The following is an 11,959-nucleotide window of genomic DNA, read 5'->3' on the forward strand; positions in this document are numbered from 1 at the left end:
CATCAACACCTTATCCAGAATTGAATATCTCAGTATCTATGGGCCATATATAAACTGGTATTCCCATGTGCCCACAAATTTTCAAGTCTAAATGAGCAAAAAAACAAGTAATCCAAAAGAAACAACACAACAACTCATCGAACTCAAGTAGGCCACAGAAACACTTAATATTATCATTAATTGACAACATATAATGTTAGCACCAGTTAACATGGCAAAAGCAGTACAATCAGTTCCTTGATTAAAGAAAGGTGCAAACCAATAAAATCTACTGGAAGGAGAAATTCCTCCACATTTCTACGATCACCTCTACTGCAATATAAACAACTACTATTGGCTATACTGATGACATGGTTTTCACCCGCCAACCTAAATTTATACTTTGCAATTGCATAAGGTGGCAATGCAGGATGCTGACCAATGAGCGTTTGGTATCTTGACTGTACGTCGCTTGCATTATCCAATAACACATAAAAATAAAAGGCCAATTACAAACTTCACAGCATCAAAGTCTCTGCCAAAGAAACGGAACAAATATTAGTCATAACTAGATATGGTATATATATAACTTTTTTTAACAATGGAATGTTCATCTTTTACAATCTATTGACCAGATATGTTACAAATTAGCTTGTGTTTTCCTATGCTGCATTGAACATCAAGACAGATAATTTATCAAAAGAGCATCAGGGCCACATTATGAGGAAAGTAAGAAAACCTGTGCATGCATCACTTCCAATTGACCTGGGTTGGTACCACCAGTGACAGGAGGGGGTACATCTGAACCATTATCTGGTGAAACTTCCCCACTTTTCTTATTAATAGCACTCTCTTGCACACCCTTTCCTTTAAATAAGACACTAGATGTCCCCACTGTGCAACCAGAAGTAGGAACAGAATTTCCAGTTCGTTTTGAGGCAAGATCTAGGCGCTCAATCATTTTTGCAACACCAGCAATTCCTGCACTCATCTCACGCTGCACTTCCTTGCTTAACTCCTTAACAGAGTTATTGCGAGCAAGCAACCTCTCCTTAAGACCTCTAGTACTTTTTGAGATTGATTCCTTATATCTATTACACAACACCAACACCCCCCACCCCCCAAAAAAAAAGCACCTTTCAGATTACATGTTGAAACAAGTAATTATCAGTTCAAAATGTAATCAAGTTGCAATATATCTACCTGGCTGAAGCAGCAGACCATTTAGATTTGATAGAATCTGATAATGAGAGAATCTCGGTTGGGTTTGATCCCCTTGGACTATCAGGTTGTGGCTTTCTAAAGATAACTCTGAAAAAAAAAAAACAATTGGTTTTACTTATGTTTAGATCAAAGCATAGAAAGATTTAGGTGTGAGTGTGCAAAAGAACAGAAACACGTGGGATGAAAAAAAATTCTTCAAATCAAAAGGTTTCAAAACCTTGACATCAGATATCCACTTGTGCAATTAAATAATCAACAAGTTTTTGAAATGTAGAAAAAGAAAAGCTCTGTAACCACAAATAAAAGTATGAAATCATTTCACCAGATTAATTGAGGATCGCAGTTGACAAACACTTAAAATATTTGGACTTTTAGTTCTGAGCAAATACCTGGGTCTAAAAGGGCCATCTCTGGTTACAGCAGCACCAGAAAGAAATGAGGAATGTTGAATACTGGCAGCCGATTGTATGCTAGAAGTTGCGGTATCCCCCTCAGATGATGAACAGCTAGAATCTGGTGAAGTTGTGTTTGATGACAACATTCCAGGAGCATTTGCAGCAGAAGTAAAAACTAGAACTTGCGAATGATCAAGTCCAGCAGCTCTCTGCAACTCTCTTCTGCGAAAATAACGTGCAGTAGCTAGATGCTGCATAACACGCTCTTCAATTTCGGGATAATCCGTGTAAGTGGGGTCCTAGAAAAATATCCATTACAAATTTAAGGACTAGAAGATTCATTCTCACCAAGTCAAATATTCAAACAAGGAAAAGAGTTGAAGAAATTAAGACATGACATTAAATTAAACTAAACAATCACCAGTCCAAAATCAAATTCCTGATGAAAAGGACTGGGCACAGAGGAAGTTATGTTCCTTGACTTGGGGCACCTTTCACTCTCAACGGCAGCTAGAAGCTCTTGGCTACAGAATATTAATAGTGAATTAGAACAAGGATAAAATTAAAGTCCAAATGCAAACACCAATTAACTTGGCTTCATCAGGACAGAAAGGAAATATAAATACACCTGCATCCATGAACATGAACAGAACAGTTTTCAAGAGGAATGTCATATACCTGGCCGGGTCCTGCAGGACAAATAGCTGCCAACATATTGGACACTCTTTGCTTCTTTGGGACCTAAATAAAAGAAAAAGTGTTCAGTTAGAAACTTTCCTTAAATCAAATAACAGGCAAAAGAGGCAGAAGGTGTTGATCCAAAATCTCGGTAAGAACTTAAACATATGAAAACATTTTGGATGAGCCTACCATTCCAGGATACACTGAAGGTGATATTCATGTTTGCAGCTAGTAACCTGAAAAGAGAAGCATATAAGCTTAGTCAAGGCTAGAAGTATCATCGTCTTAAAAATTTTTCACAGCAGATGTCCCTAGACTCGATCATTTCAAAAAAAAAAAAAATCATAAGTTATCATAATCAATCAATTTATAAGAAATAACACACCAGTGAAACCCCATTGATACTTCAGATGACAAAATTCCACAACATAAAAACATCTTTTGAGAAGCAGGTTTAAATAAGACCAGAAGCAATGAACAACGCAAGGCATAACATTATTTACAACTACTCTCAAGTCTCTTGGTTAACCAGGAAGACTGATCAACTAGACAAAGGACGTTTTTTTATTAATTAGAAAATGATGGACAAAGAAACGCCTCACACTATTTAACAAACTACTAACTAAAGCAAACGATATCATAGAAATCGCATCAATCTCATACAGCCTGAATAACCCGCATCGCAATCCATGATATAAACAACTAGATAACCATCAAAACCTAATTAAAAAAACTGTCTACTATAATTTCAGTTGACGGAAAAACACAACTTTATCAGCTGCTGAATATGAAAGACCACAATCAATTTTCCGAAACTATAAAAGCTCAAACAAATACTTGATCTCCGCACTCCAAAGGCAATGCTGATCAAACAAAACCATACAGTATAATACAAAGCACAGTTTAATTTTAAAATTACACAAACAAACAACAACTGAAACTGTAAGAGATAGCTACCGAAGATAATAGAAAGATGAGTTATACAGTGGCAGGGTTGGCGGTGGAGAAAGGCTCGAGACAGATACTGCAAGCGTCTTCGAAAGAGTCATCAACAGCAGCAGAAGACGAAGCGGAAATGATATGATTTTCGCATAGAGAAGGAACAGTAGAAGAGGAGGAGGCCATGGACAAAATGAGACTGAGAGTGACAGTGAAGCAAGAAGAAAGAGAGAAGGCGTGAAGTGGAGAAGGAGAAGCGGAATTGAAATAGGAAATAGAGAGAGAGGGTAAGGAATGTAACGAAGGAAAAGAAAGGAACCCTAGAAAAGAGTATGAATGGTCAAAAGAAAAGAATTATCGAGAGAAGAAGAAAAGGCTAAAAACGCAGGAAGAGGAAATTTTATCCGATTCAGACGGTTGGATTTTGAACGGAATCAATCCTCCTTTTCCTTATTTACTTAATTCTTTTTCATCTTCATTACTTAGTATTAATGTCCCCACCAAGGTTTAGACAAATGTATTCCCACCCTTCAAGTTAAAAAAACTAAATTCTCACCCATCGTTCTCTTATGTTGCTAAATTCCATTATTCATTTGAATAAAATTTTTAATTTTCCCTTTTCAAAATTTTAAGGGGCAAATGATAATTTTTTTAAAATATTAAGGGCATTAAAAAAGTTTTCAGAGAGTCTTTGGAAATTAAAAAAAATTAAAATGTTTTTGAATATTTTAAATTTTCAATATGTCTCTTATTAATTTAAAAAATAATCATGTAACATTTTAAAATTTATTAGAATTTTAATATTTTTAAAAATATTAGTGACAAATTTTTAAAATGATAATAATATACTGAGAGTTTGTTATTTATATATTAAGTGTTACTAACAATTGTATAATTTTAATAAAAGATAAAATAATTATTTTGATAAAAATTTAACAAATTCAAGGGAATAAGAGTGAAAATTTGGTTTTTTAAACTTACATAGCGAGAATATACAGTTTCATCCAAATATTGGGTGGTAAATAGTTATTTAGTCAATTTACTATAATTTAATATATTATTAATATTATTGTTACGTCACATGACAATATATTATAATTAGTACTTAAATTGATATTTATTATAAAATATACATAATTTTTTTATTTTAATATATTGTCATAATATTGTATTCAAACTTTAACCCTTTTTTTTCATTTTGGTATAAATAATACGTTTTCATACAAAAACATTTAATAATGAAATCCCTGTCATTTTATTTTTTAAATTTATAATATACCTCAAGTTAATAAAAGTTAAAAAAAAAAAAATTTGAATATCACAATTGCATAAGAACCTTCTTATTTCTCATTTATTTTCTTACACCTCCTCGCTTTGAGCCAACAGATTTTAGTTATTATTTTCACTTTCAATAACCATCTTTGGTGATGATTTGACTTTCAAATACACTTTAGACGTTGAAATTTTCATTTTCGACTCATCTCTTCAGTAATTTTGTCGATTACCATCGACAAAACCCTTATTTACTTGAATCAATATCCATGACGATCTCCCTCCACAACACATGTCAATCTCCGGTCTTTGTAACAACTCTCTAATGCATAGTCTTGCCGTTCTTGACAGCTTTGTTGTTGTGACTCGATCGCTGGCAGCGATAATGGAAAGATGCAGTGGTGATTACAATTTTAAGGGTGTAAACGAAATTCTTAAATATATCAAAGACTAGACTGTTATATTTAAAACTTATATGTAAAAAACTTTTTTTAATATTTTCAAAATTCATGGATGATAAAATTACTTTTTGCTCATACACCATTAAAATTTTCAAACAGATTTGATAGTGTGGGTAGAAAAAGTTTCATTTATGACATTTATGGAACATGTAATTCTATTCCTTGTGTATTGGTTTAAGCGAATGTCAAAGTGTGGACTTTTGGGCCTTTAAGTCGCTTTAACTTCAAGGGACATGCTCCACCAAACGCCTTGAAATTATTTTTGACAAAATAAATCAAATTGTAATATGGCCAAATGACTATGTCCCACCCAAGGTTTGATATTTTCTCAAGTTTCTATCTTTTAACTATGGAAACACAAAACACCTACCAATGACCGGTTAGATTTAACAAAACTCTAACGGTGGTAAGGGTAAAATCATCATTTTCTCTATAATATTAAAAATAAACTAAAATTGATTCTATTTTACCCCCTAAACTTTAAAAACTAAAATTTTCCTCCAGCCTAAGTTTTAGAAAATCACCGTTTCACCCTAAAGTTTCATTTTGAAATCTCCGACGACATCTCCGGCTCCATTGCTGACAGCCTCTCCCTCCCGAAGCTTCCTCTCCTTCCGGCGAACTCTTTCCTCTCATTTGGACGTTCGATCGAAGTCAGAGAAGTAGTGGAAGACGAAGAACTTCGTCAGGGAAGACGAAGTTCTTTGTCTTCCTAGTCGTTGTCATCTGGGAAGACGATCGTCTTCTCAGACGAAGATGAGATAACTCGTCGTCCTCTAAGAAGACGAGTCGTCTTCATCTGGGAAGACGATTTCTCTTTACGTCGGATGCATAGTGCAAGAGTTAAGGGCGGCCGTCGATGGAAGAGAAACCGTTAGGAGAGGAAGACGGTCGGTGATGGTGCCGGAGAAAGTGAAAGGGTTTGGAAATAAACCTTAGGGGGGAAATATAATATTTTCAAACTTACTTAAGGAAAAAATGTTAGTTTTTAAACTTTTAAGGGGAAAAATGATATTAAATTTACCACCGTTAGAGTTTTATTAAATCTAACCGATCATGAGTAGATGTTTGATATTTTCATAATTAAAAGATGGAAACTTGAGAAAACATCAAACCTTGGGTGGGCAGTCGTTTGGCCTTGTAATTTATCTGCAAATGGTGCCCCCCTACCATCTGATTTCCGTTTTCCGGCACCGTCCGTCATCATTTATCACATGATTACAAGTTCCAAAAGCTTTTACAACGGGAACCACTGGGCCCACTCTCATTCTTGAATACGGCATGAATCTACATATCTGCAATCCCAAAAAAAAAAACACACCTTCTTTTACGACTCCTGATTAGGAAGCAAAATGGCAGCCATTTCAGCTGCTCAGCTTGCTACTATTTCACAACCGAATCTTCAACCATCATCTTCTTCTACTTCACTAACCGCCTCTCTTATCTGTTTGCGCTTCCTTCAGACCTTCGCTAGCCTTTCTCAATTCCTCGCTGACACCAACCGCTCATGAAGCTTACAAAGGAAACGAAAATTCTTTCACTCTCCGTCAACTATCATGTTTCCGTCCACGTGCTTCTCAGGTGAGTTCCGTGCAACTGCATAGTTTTCGGATATATCTGTCATTGAATTTGTGCCTAGGATGGAAGAGATTGGATATGTGGTACTGAAAGATATACAGCGTGTGAAGGCTTGCCTGTTTTTTTTTCGCGGCGTGATTTCATAATGAATGCTCAGGTTGATTTGTTTATTTTTCTCAATTGATTTTAGTTCTAAAGTTTTCACTTTTAAAATTTACTGCCTTTTATAATCTGGATAAAATAGCTGCAGAATTGAGCTTGTGCATTGGTGTCAAGAGTAATGTAGCTGTTTCTTTTAATTGTCTAGATAGTTTCGGGTCAAACGCTGATGTGCCTAGTGTTGATATTTTCAGTAATAAACACTCAAAAGGTCTGCTTTGCAAGCACTCATTGTGGTGCCAACTCGAGAACTTGACATGTAAGTGAGATGTTGATGATAATCTAAGACGTATTTAAACAAGAAAAAGTGGAGTCAGGAACACCAGTTTTAATTTCCTTTGTAACATATAGTAATTTATCTGTTTATTTGAACATAGGTTAGCAAAGTTGCTTCAATGTTGGTAGAAAAGCCCTCAGAAACTGGCTCGGAAGAGAAATCGTGTACTGTTATGGCTCTTTTAGATGGAGGGATGTTGAGATGACAGAAGAGTTGGCTAAAAGTGCTGCGTTCTGTTGTTTGATTGTACTTGCATTCCTTGTTTGTCTAATATTAATTATTGGAGACCTTGTTTGCTTAAAAATGCCAGTTGGATTAAAATGAGTTTGACAATGCATTTCCATGTAATCTGAATATGATGTCAAAAAGTCGTTAACTTTGTTTATGCTTGATAAGAAGTAAGTCATTTCTTAGGGTCTGTGTTTCTTTTTATCTTACTATCGGCATTGTGAAACACTGAAGGACAGTGCATCTTTATTATGTTAGGTATTTTGGTCATTGCCTTCAATGTTTCAGGCTGAGCCCCAGAAAATAGTGGTGGCTCCATCAGGGAGTTTATGCCAATTGATTGACAAGAACATATTGAAGCTTGAGTCCATGCAGGTGTTGGTTATTGATGAGGTAACCGGCATATATCATGGTTTATGTAATATTTCAGTTGAGTAGATCATGCAAAATTATAGCAAATGGTTATTTAAATTTGTCTGTATGCAATGCTTGAGATTATGTCAATGGAATCTAAGAGGAATTTTTCCGTGGTTTTAGACAGCTGAGACTAAAATAACAATTTTAATTGCATTGTTTCTTATATGGAGTTTATAGCGTATGTTTGTTGTAACTTGTTATTTTCCTTTACATTTTTGCGTGTGTATCTTTTCATTGATCTATTTTTGAGAAATAGATCCATTAAAAGTGGGGGAGAAGGATGATTCTACAGATTCACATTATATAAACCTCAAATTGTACACGTTTATCAATGGATACTTGTCACTAGGTCACATAATGTTTCATATCTCATTGAAAAAATTTTCATCTTCATCAACCAAATGACAAAGGATGAAAGAATTTTTTTATATTACAAATCCATCTTTTATTATTGAGTTTTTCAATATGATGGTAACCCCGGAGCGGATGTAGAATCCTTCTGAAGATCTATCAGCCTCTTGGATGCCCTGTGAATCCATTCAGAAATGAAATTAAGTATAAGTGAAGAGTACAGAAGGGCAATACAGAAATCATCCAACCCCTTTTGTTAAGTAATTAAACCCAGATTAAGATTAGAAACCTTAATTTATTGTAGTGGGAGGATAAATTAGTTATAACTCTGCCCCTACCCACCACATACCTCTGAATTTGCAATAACAACGTTCTTCCCTATTCTGGCATTTTTGTCAATGATGCAGTCTCTGTACGGTACAACATAATTACAGGAGTCATTTGAGAAATTAAAGAAGATAAAAGAATTTCTCTTCATATAAAAAAACTAAGACTGAGAGGTGTAAGTAGTTGATACTTTATTCTTGTATTCTCTCCAATTCCAATAGGAACTCCTCCCTCAGCAAGTAGTGATGCTTTTTCTAAGTCTGTTTCATAAAAGTCAGCACCAAGCATCACAGTATCCTGCATTATTAACAGTTTACTTAAAGTTTATCATAGATGAGAATACAGAGGAATATTTAGTTCATGTTAAAATGTAGAAAAATAGAAGTAAATTTGCATGACAATTTAGGTTTACAATGAAGATATTAATGGTTGAAACTCAAAATAGTCTGACATGCAGTCTGTAAGAGCTATATGATTAAACAACCTCTTTTCTACACCAGAAACTGGTCACTTAAAGCATTTAAACTAAATTGATGTAAATTTTTCCAGAATTCACCTACAGGGATTTGTAGAATAAACCTTTAAGTGAACGTTTGGATTTATCCGAGATCTGATACCCACTACACTGTGTTCTATGAAACAGCTATTTAAGAAACTTCCATGTGAGATAATTGAATCAACAATCTGCAAAAGAAACAGATACCAAGTGAAGAGCTGGTCTAATACTAATATGTTCCTATGTCGAGTCTGGCAATGGTAAGTCTTCCAACTATTTGCTGTTATGCATGCATACTCTTGTGTGTGTGTGTATGTATATATATATATATATATATATATATATATATATATATATCATATGAGGACAATTCTTAGAAGACAACTTCATCAACTGGAAAGGTTAAAATGCCAAATTTACTAACCTTGCTATTGTCGATCTTTGTTGGTGGTAAGTTTCTTCTGGATGTATACATTGGCTTTGCTGCATCGTAGAAACTAAACCTTGGTGGCTGAAAGTCACAAAGAAACATGAGGCTGTAAAAGATTGTGTATCTTTCAACAGAAACATGAGCATCAATGCTACTAATGAGATACACTGATTTTTCAATTTGATTCTTACATGCTCAGTGAGAGCAAGGTTTGCCTTGAAGAAGGATCTGATAGTCCCAATGTCTTCCCAATAATCATTGAACAGAAAAGCCTGCTCAAAAATTTTTGTACATGAGCATCAAGAAATGATAATTAAGCACTCCCATTAGGGTCTTTCTCTCAAATAGTCAACCAACGTGCCATCCAGTTATAAAGATTAGATCTTATACAGACCTTCAAGTATATTTCTCTAGCTGAGGCTGGTATTATTTCTGATCCAAAGTCATTTGCTGTTGGAAAACGCCATCTGATTTGACAACAATATTAACAACTAAATATCTTTAGTATTCCTGTGTCACGTTTGAAATGGCATCGCACAGTGCTCGTGAATATGGTACCTCAAAAGATTAAGAAGTATCTCTTTCTTGAAGATATACACTCCCATTGAAGCAATGTAGGGTTTCTTTTCAGCCTCTGTTTTTGAGAGTCCCAAAACTGTCGTATCTACTGCCTACAATATAAGCAAAATTAGTGAAATTGGATACATGATTCAGAATTACTATGTGTCAGAGATCCGGATATCACCATTGCTTTCAGGTCGGCTCCTTTAGGCTTTTCACTGAATGAAAGAACCCTTCCTTTGTTGTCAATTTTCATTAGACCAAAATCTGAGGCACGACTATCATAAAAGCAGAGAGGTCTCAGTTTTTGTGGATAATCTTAGAGCTAGCAGCAATAAACAATATGCTCACTTCTTTGATTAATTTGCAGAAACTAAGAGAAAACCCTGAGATTTTAATGTATTAAATAATCTGATTTATATGGTTTCATGTTGACACAGATTCTGCTTAAAGCAAGGGCCTACCTGTCATCCATCGGCAAACAAGAAATACTAATGTCCGCTCCACTCTGCCGATGATTCTGGTAATGAGGACATGAATATTAAGTACAGCTGCATTATTTTCTTTAATAGTGGACTGACAAGTGAATTGCATGTGATGCCATTACCTGAACAAAGTCCATGTAGTCCATTCTATACAGATGATCTCCAGATAGTATCAGGACATCTTCAATGTCCCTATTTCTTGCATCCTGTAGTAAGTGATGAATATACTGTAAACCATCGTGCAAGCTAACTTCCAGGGTTTTTCAGCTCATCAAGTTAAGTAAAGGTGATGACACGATTACCTCAAAAAGCCAGTGAAACTGCCTTACAGCATCTGCAGTGCCCTGGAACCACCGTTTTCCAGCTTCCCCAGGAGTTTGAGTGGCTGCTAGAACCTGATTTAGAGCAACAGTCAAATTAAAGGCCTTGACTTGAATTCATAAGATCAGTAAGCTTGTTTATGTGGGTGTGTGAGTAATCTAAATACAAATCAGATACAGTTGATTCTTGCATTGGTTTTCAAGAATTCTGAATCATATACAGATTACTACCTCAACATAACCATCTCCAAAGTTGACCCCATTGCCGAAGTTGTAAGCACGGGCGAGATGCCTGTTGAGTGATGCTGAGTTGAATTGCGTGAGAATGTAGACTTTGTTGATTCCACTATTTATGCAGTTACTCATTGGCACATCAATGAGCCTGTATGCACCACCAATGGGAACCTACAAGAGACAATTTCTAATGCATCATTTTTTAAGGACCATTCAATATTAAGTTCAGAAAATGGTCATACTGATACTTACAGCAGGCTTGGCACGACGCTTGGTGAGAGGAAAGAGACGAGTACCAGCTCCTCCTCCCAGAATTACTGCCACAACGGTACGTGGATCTCTCTTCTCCATATCTAAGTCTCTCAACTAAATTCATCCCATGAAAATTTAATCACAAATTAAGTGTGACAAACCATATATATTCAAATATGTATTGCCTTGAAATTGTGTGCTTTGAGAGATGGAGAGCTGAGGTTTACCTTGGTCTCGCCTGCTACGTCTGCAGTAAGAGACATGCAAACACGTTTCTTAAGAATCTTCCCACAAACTCCATTATGTAGTTTTCTCATGTTAAATTTGTTGCCTATCAACTCTCCATTGCAAAACTTCAGAACCCTCCAGTGACTGCTCCCCAGCAAGGCCATGGCACCCCCAGCGGCTGAGAGGGAAAACCGGTAATTAGCCGGCAATGCCATTTTCTTCTAAGTGAAGGAGAAAATTGTAATTCAAATCAATGGAAATTACCGAATGCTTGTATGTGAAAGGCCTAGACACGGTGAGCTGAGTGCAGCTTACTTGGAATGCATACAGGCAATTGGAGGACTAGGCCACGTTATCCAAAATCAATTGCAGCCACCACTTTTTTTTTTTTTTTAAGCTTAAATTACTTTGTGTGGTTCTCTTAACTAAGTTTTGTAATTACAGATAAGTCCTTGGACTTGGAAAGTAATTACGAATCATGGAATATCCTGAAGTTTGCCGCCTTAGATTTTTGTCTGTGCGGGAAACACAGACCAAGAAAATATACGAGTGGACTGTGATACAGTCTTGCTTTGTTTTGTTGCTCAAATGAATTGTTTACATCTCGGTCGCGGTTGTTAATTGACTTGCTTGTCTGTCTTCTTTGAAATCTCGAAAGACCGACA

General features: G+C 35.6%; 2 protein-coding genes and 1 long non-coding RNA gene across 7 annotated transcripts; 1 reads left to right on the forward strand and 2 right to left on the reverse strand.

Annotated features, from left to right (window-relative positions):
• Positions 1-148: 148 nt before the first annotated feature.
• Positions 149-3,623, reverse strand: LOC123221630 (E3 ubiquitin-protein ligase RHF1A-like). Its single transcript, XM_044644499.1, has 8 exons — positions 3,264-3,623; positions 2,469-2,515; positions 2,277-2,339; positions 2,020-2,122; positions 1,593-1,897; positions 1,183-1,290; positions 719-1,070; positions 149-514 (listed from the first exon to the last, which is right to left on the reverse strand). Exons 1-8 carry the CDS (start codon positions 3,402-3,404, stop codon positions 506-508), a joined length of 1,128 nt encoding a protein of 375 aa, XP_044500434.1. The 5' UTR covers positions 3,405-3,623; the 3' UTR covers positions 149-505.
• Positions 3,624-6,088: 2,465 nt separating this feature from the next.
• LOC123220191 lies at positions 6,089-11,346 on the forward strand. Of its 3 annotated transcripts, XR_006502998.1 has the most exons (4): positions 6,089-6,686; positions 6,883-6,947; positions 7,066-7,586; positions 10,216-11,346. It is a non-coding gene; the product is annotated as an uncharacterized LOC123220191 (long non-coding RNA). The 3 variants fall into 3 exon arrangements; XR_006502996.1 differs by lacking the exon at positions 10,216-11,346 and having other exon boundaries at positions 7,066-7,773; XR_006502997.1 differs by lacking the exon at positions 10,216-11,346 and having other exon boundaries at positions 6,089-6,532; positions 7,066-7,773.
• On the reverse strand, positions 7,879-11,643 carry LOC123220190 (glucose-1-phosphate adenylyltransferase large subunit 3, chloroplastic/amyloplastic). 3 transcript variants are annotated; one of them, XM_044642242.1, is made up of 15 exons: positions 11,294-11,639; positions 11,067-11,180; positions 10,812-10,985; positions 10,563-10,655; positions 10,383-10,466; positions 10,240-10,295; positions 9,960-10,053; positions 9,773-9,885; positions 9,609-9,681; positions 9,406-9,486; positions 9,209-9,295; positions 8,868-8,972; positions 8,479-8,585; positions 8,251-8,371; positions 7,879-8,137 (listed from the first exon to the last, which is right to left on the reverse strand). In XM_044642242.1, the coding sequence occupies exons 1-14, from the start codon at positions 11,507-11,509 to the stop codon at positions 8,296-8,298; spliced, it is 1,473 nt and encodes a 490-aa protein (XP_044498177.1). In that variant the 5' UTR covers positions 11,510-11,639; the 3' UTR covers positions 7,879-8,137; positions 8,251-8,295. The 3 variants fall into 3 exon arrangements, with proteins under 3 accessions (XP_044498177.1, XP_044498176.1, XP_044498178.1); XM_044642241.1 differs by having other exon boundaries at positions 8,311-8,371; positions 11,294-11,638; XM_044642243.1 differs by lacking the exon at positions 8,868-8,972 and having other exon boundaries at positions 8,311-8,371; positions 11,294-11,643.
• Positions 11,644-11,959: the final 316 nt, after the last annotated feature.

The sequence above is a fragment of the Mangifera indica genome, chromosome 7, assembly GCF_011075055.1.
Source record: "Mangifera indica cultivar Alphonso chromosome 7, CATAS_Mindica_2.1, whole genome shotgun sequence".
Lineage (NCBI taxonomy): Eukaryota > Viridiplantae > Streptophyta > Magnoliopsida > Sapindales > Anacardiaceae > Mangifera > Mangifera indica.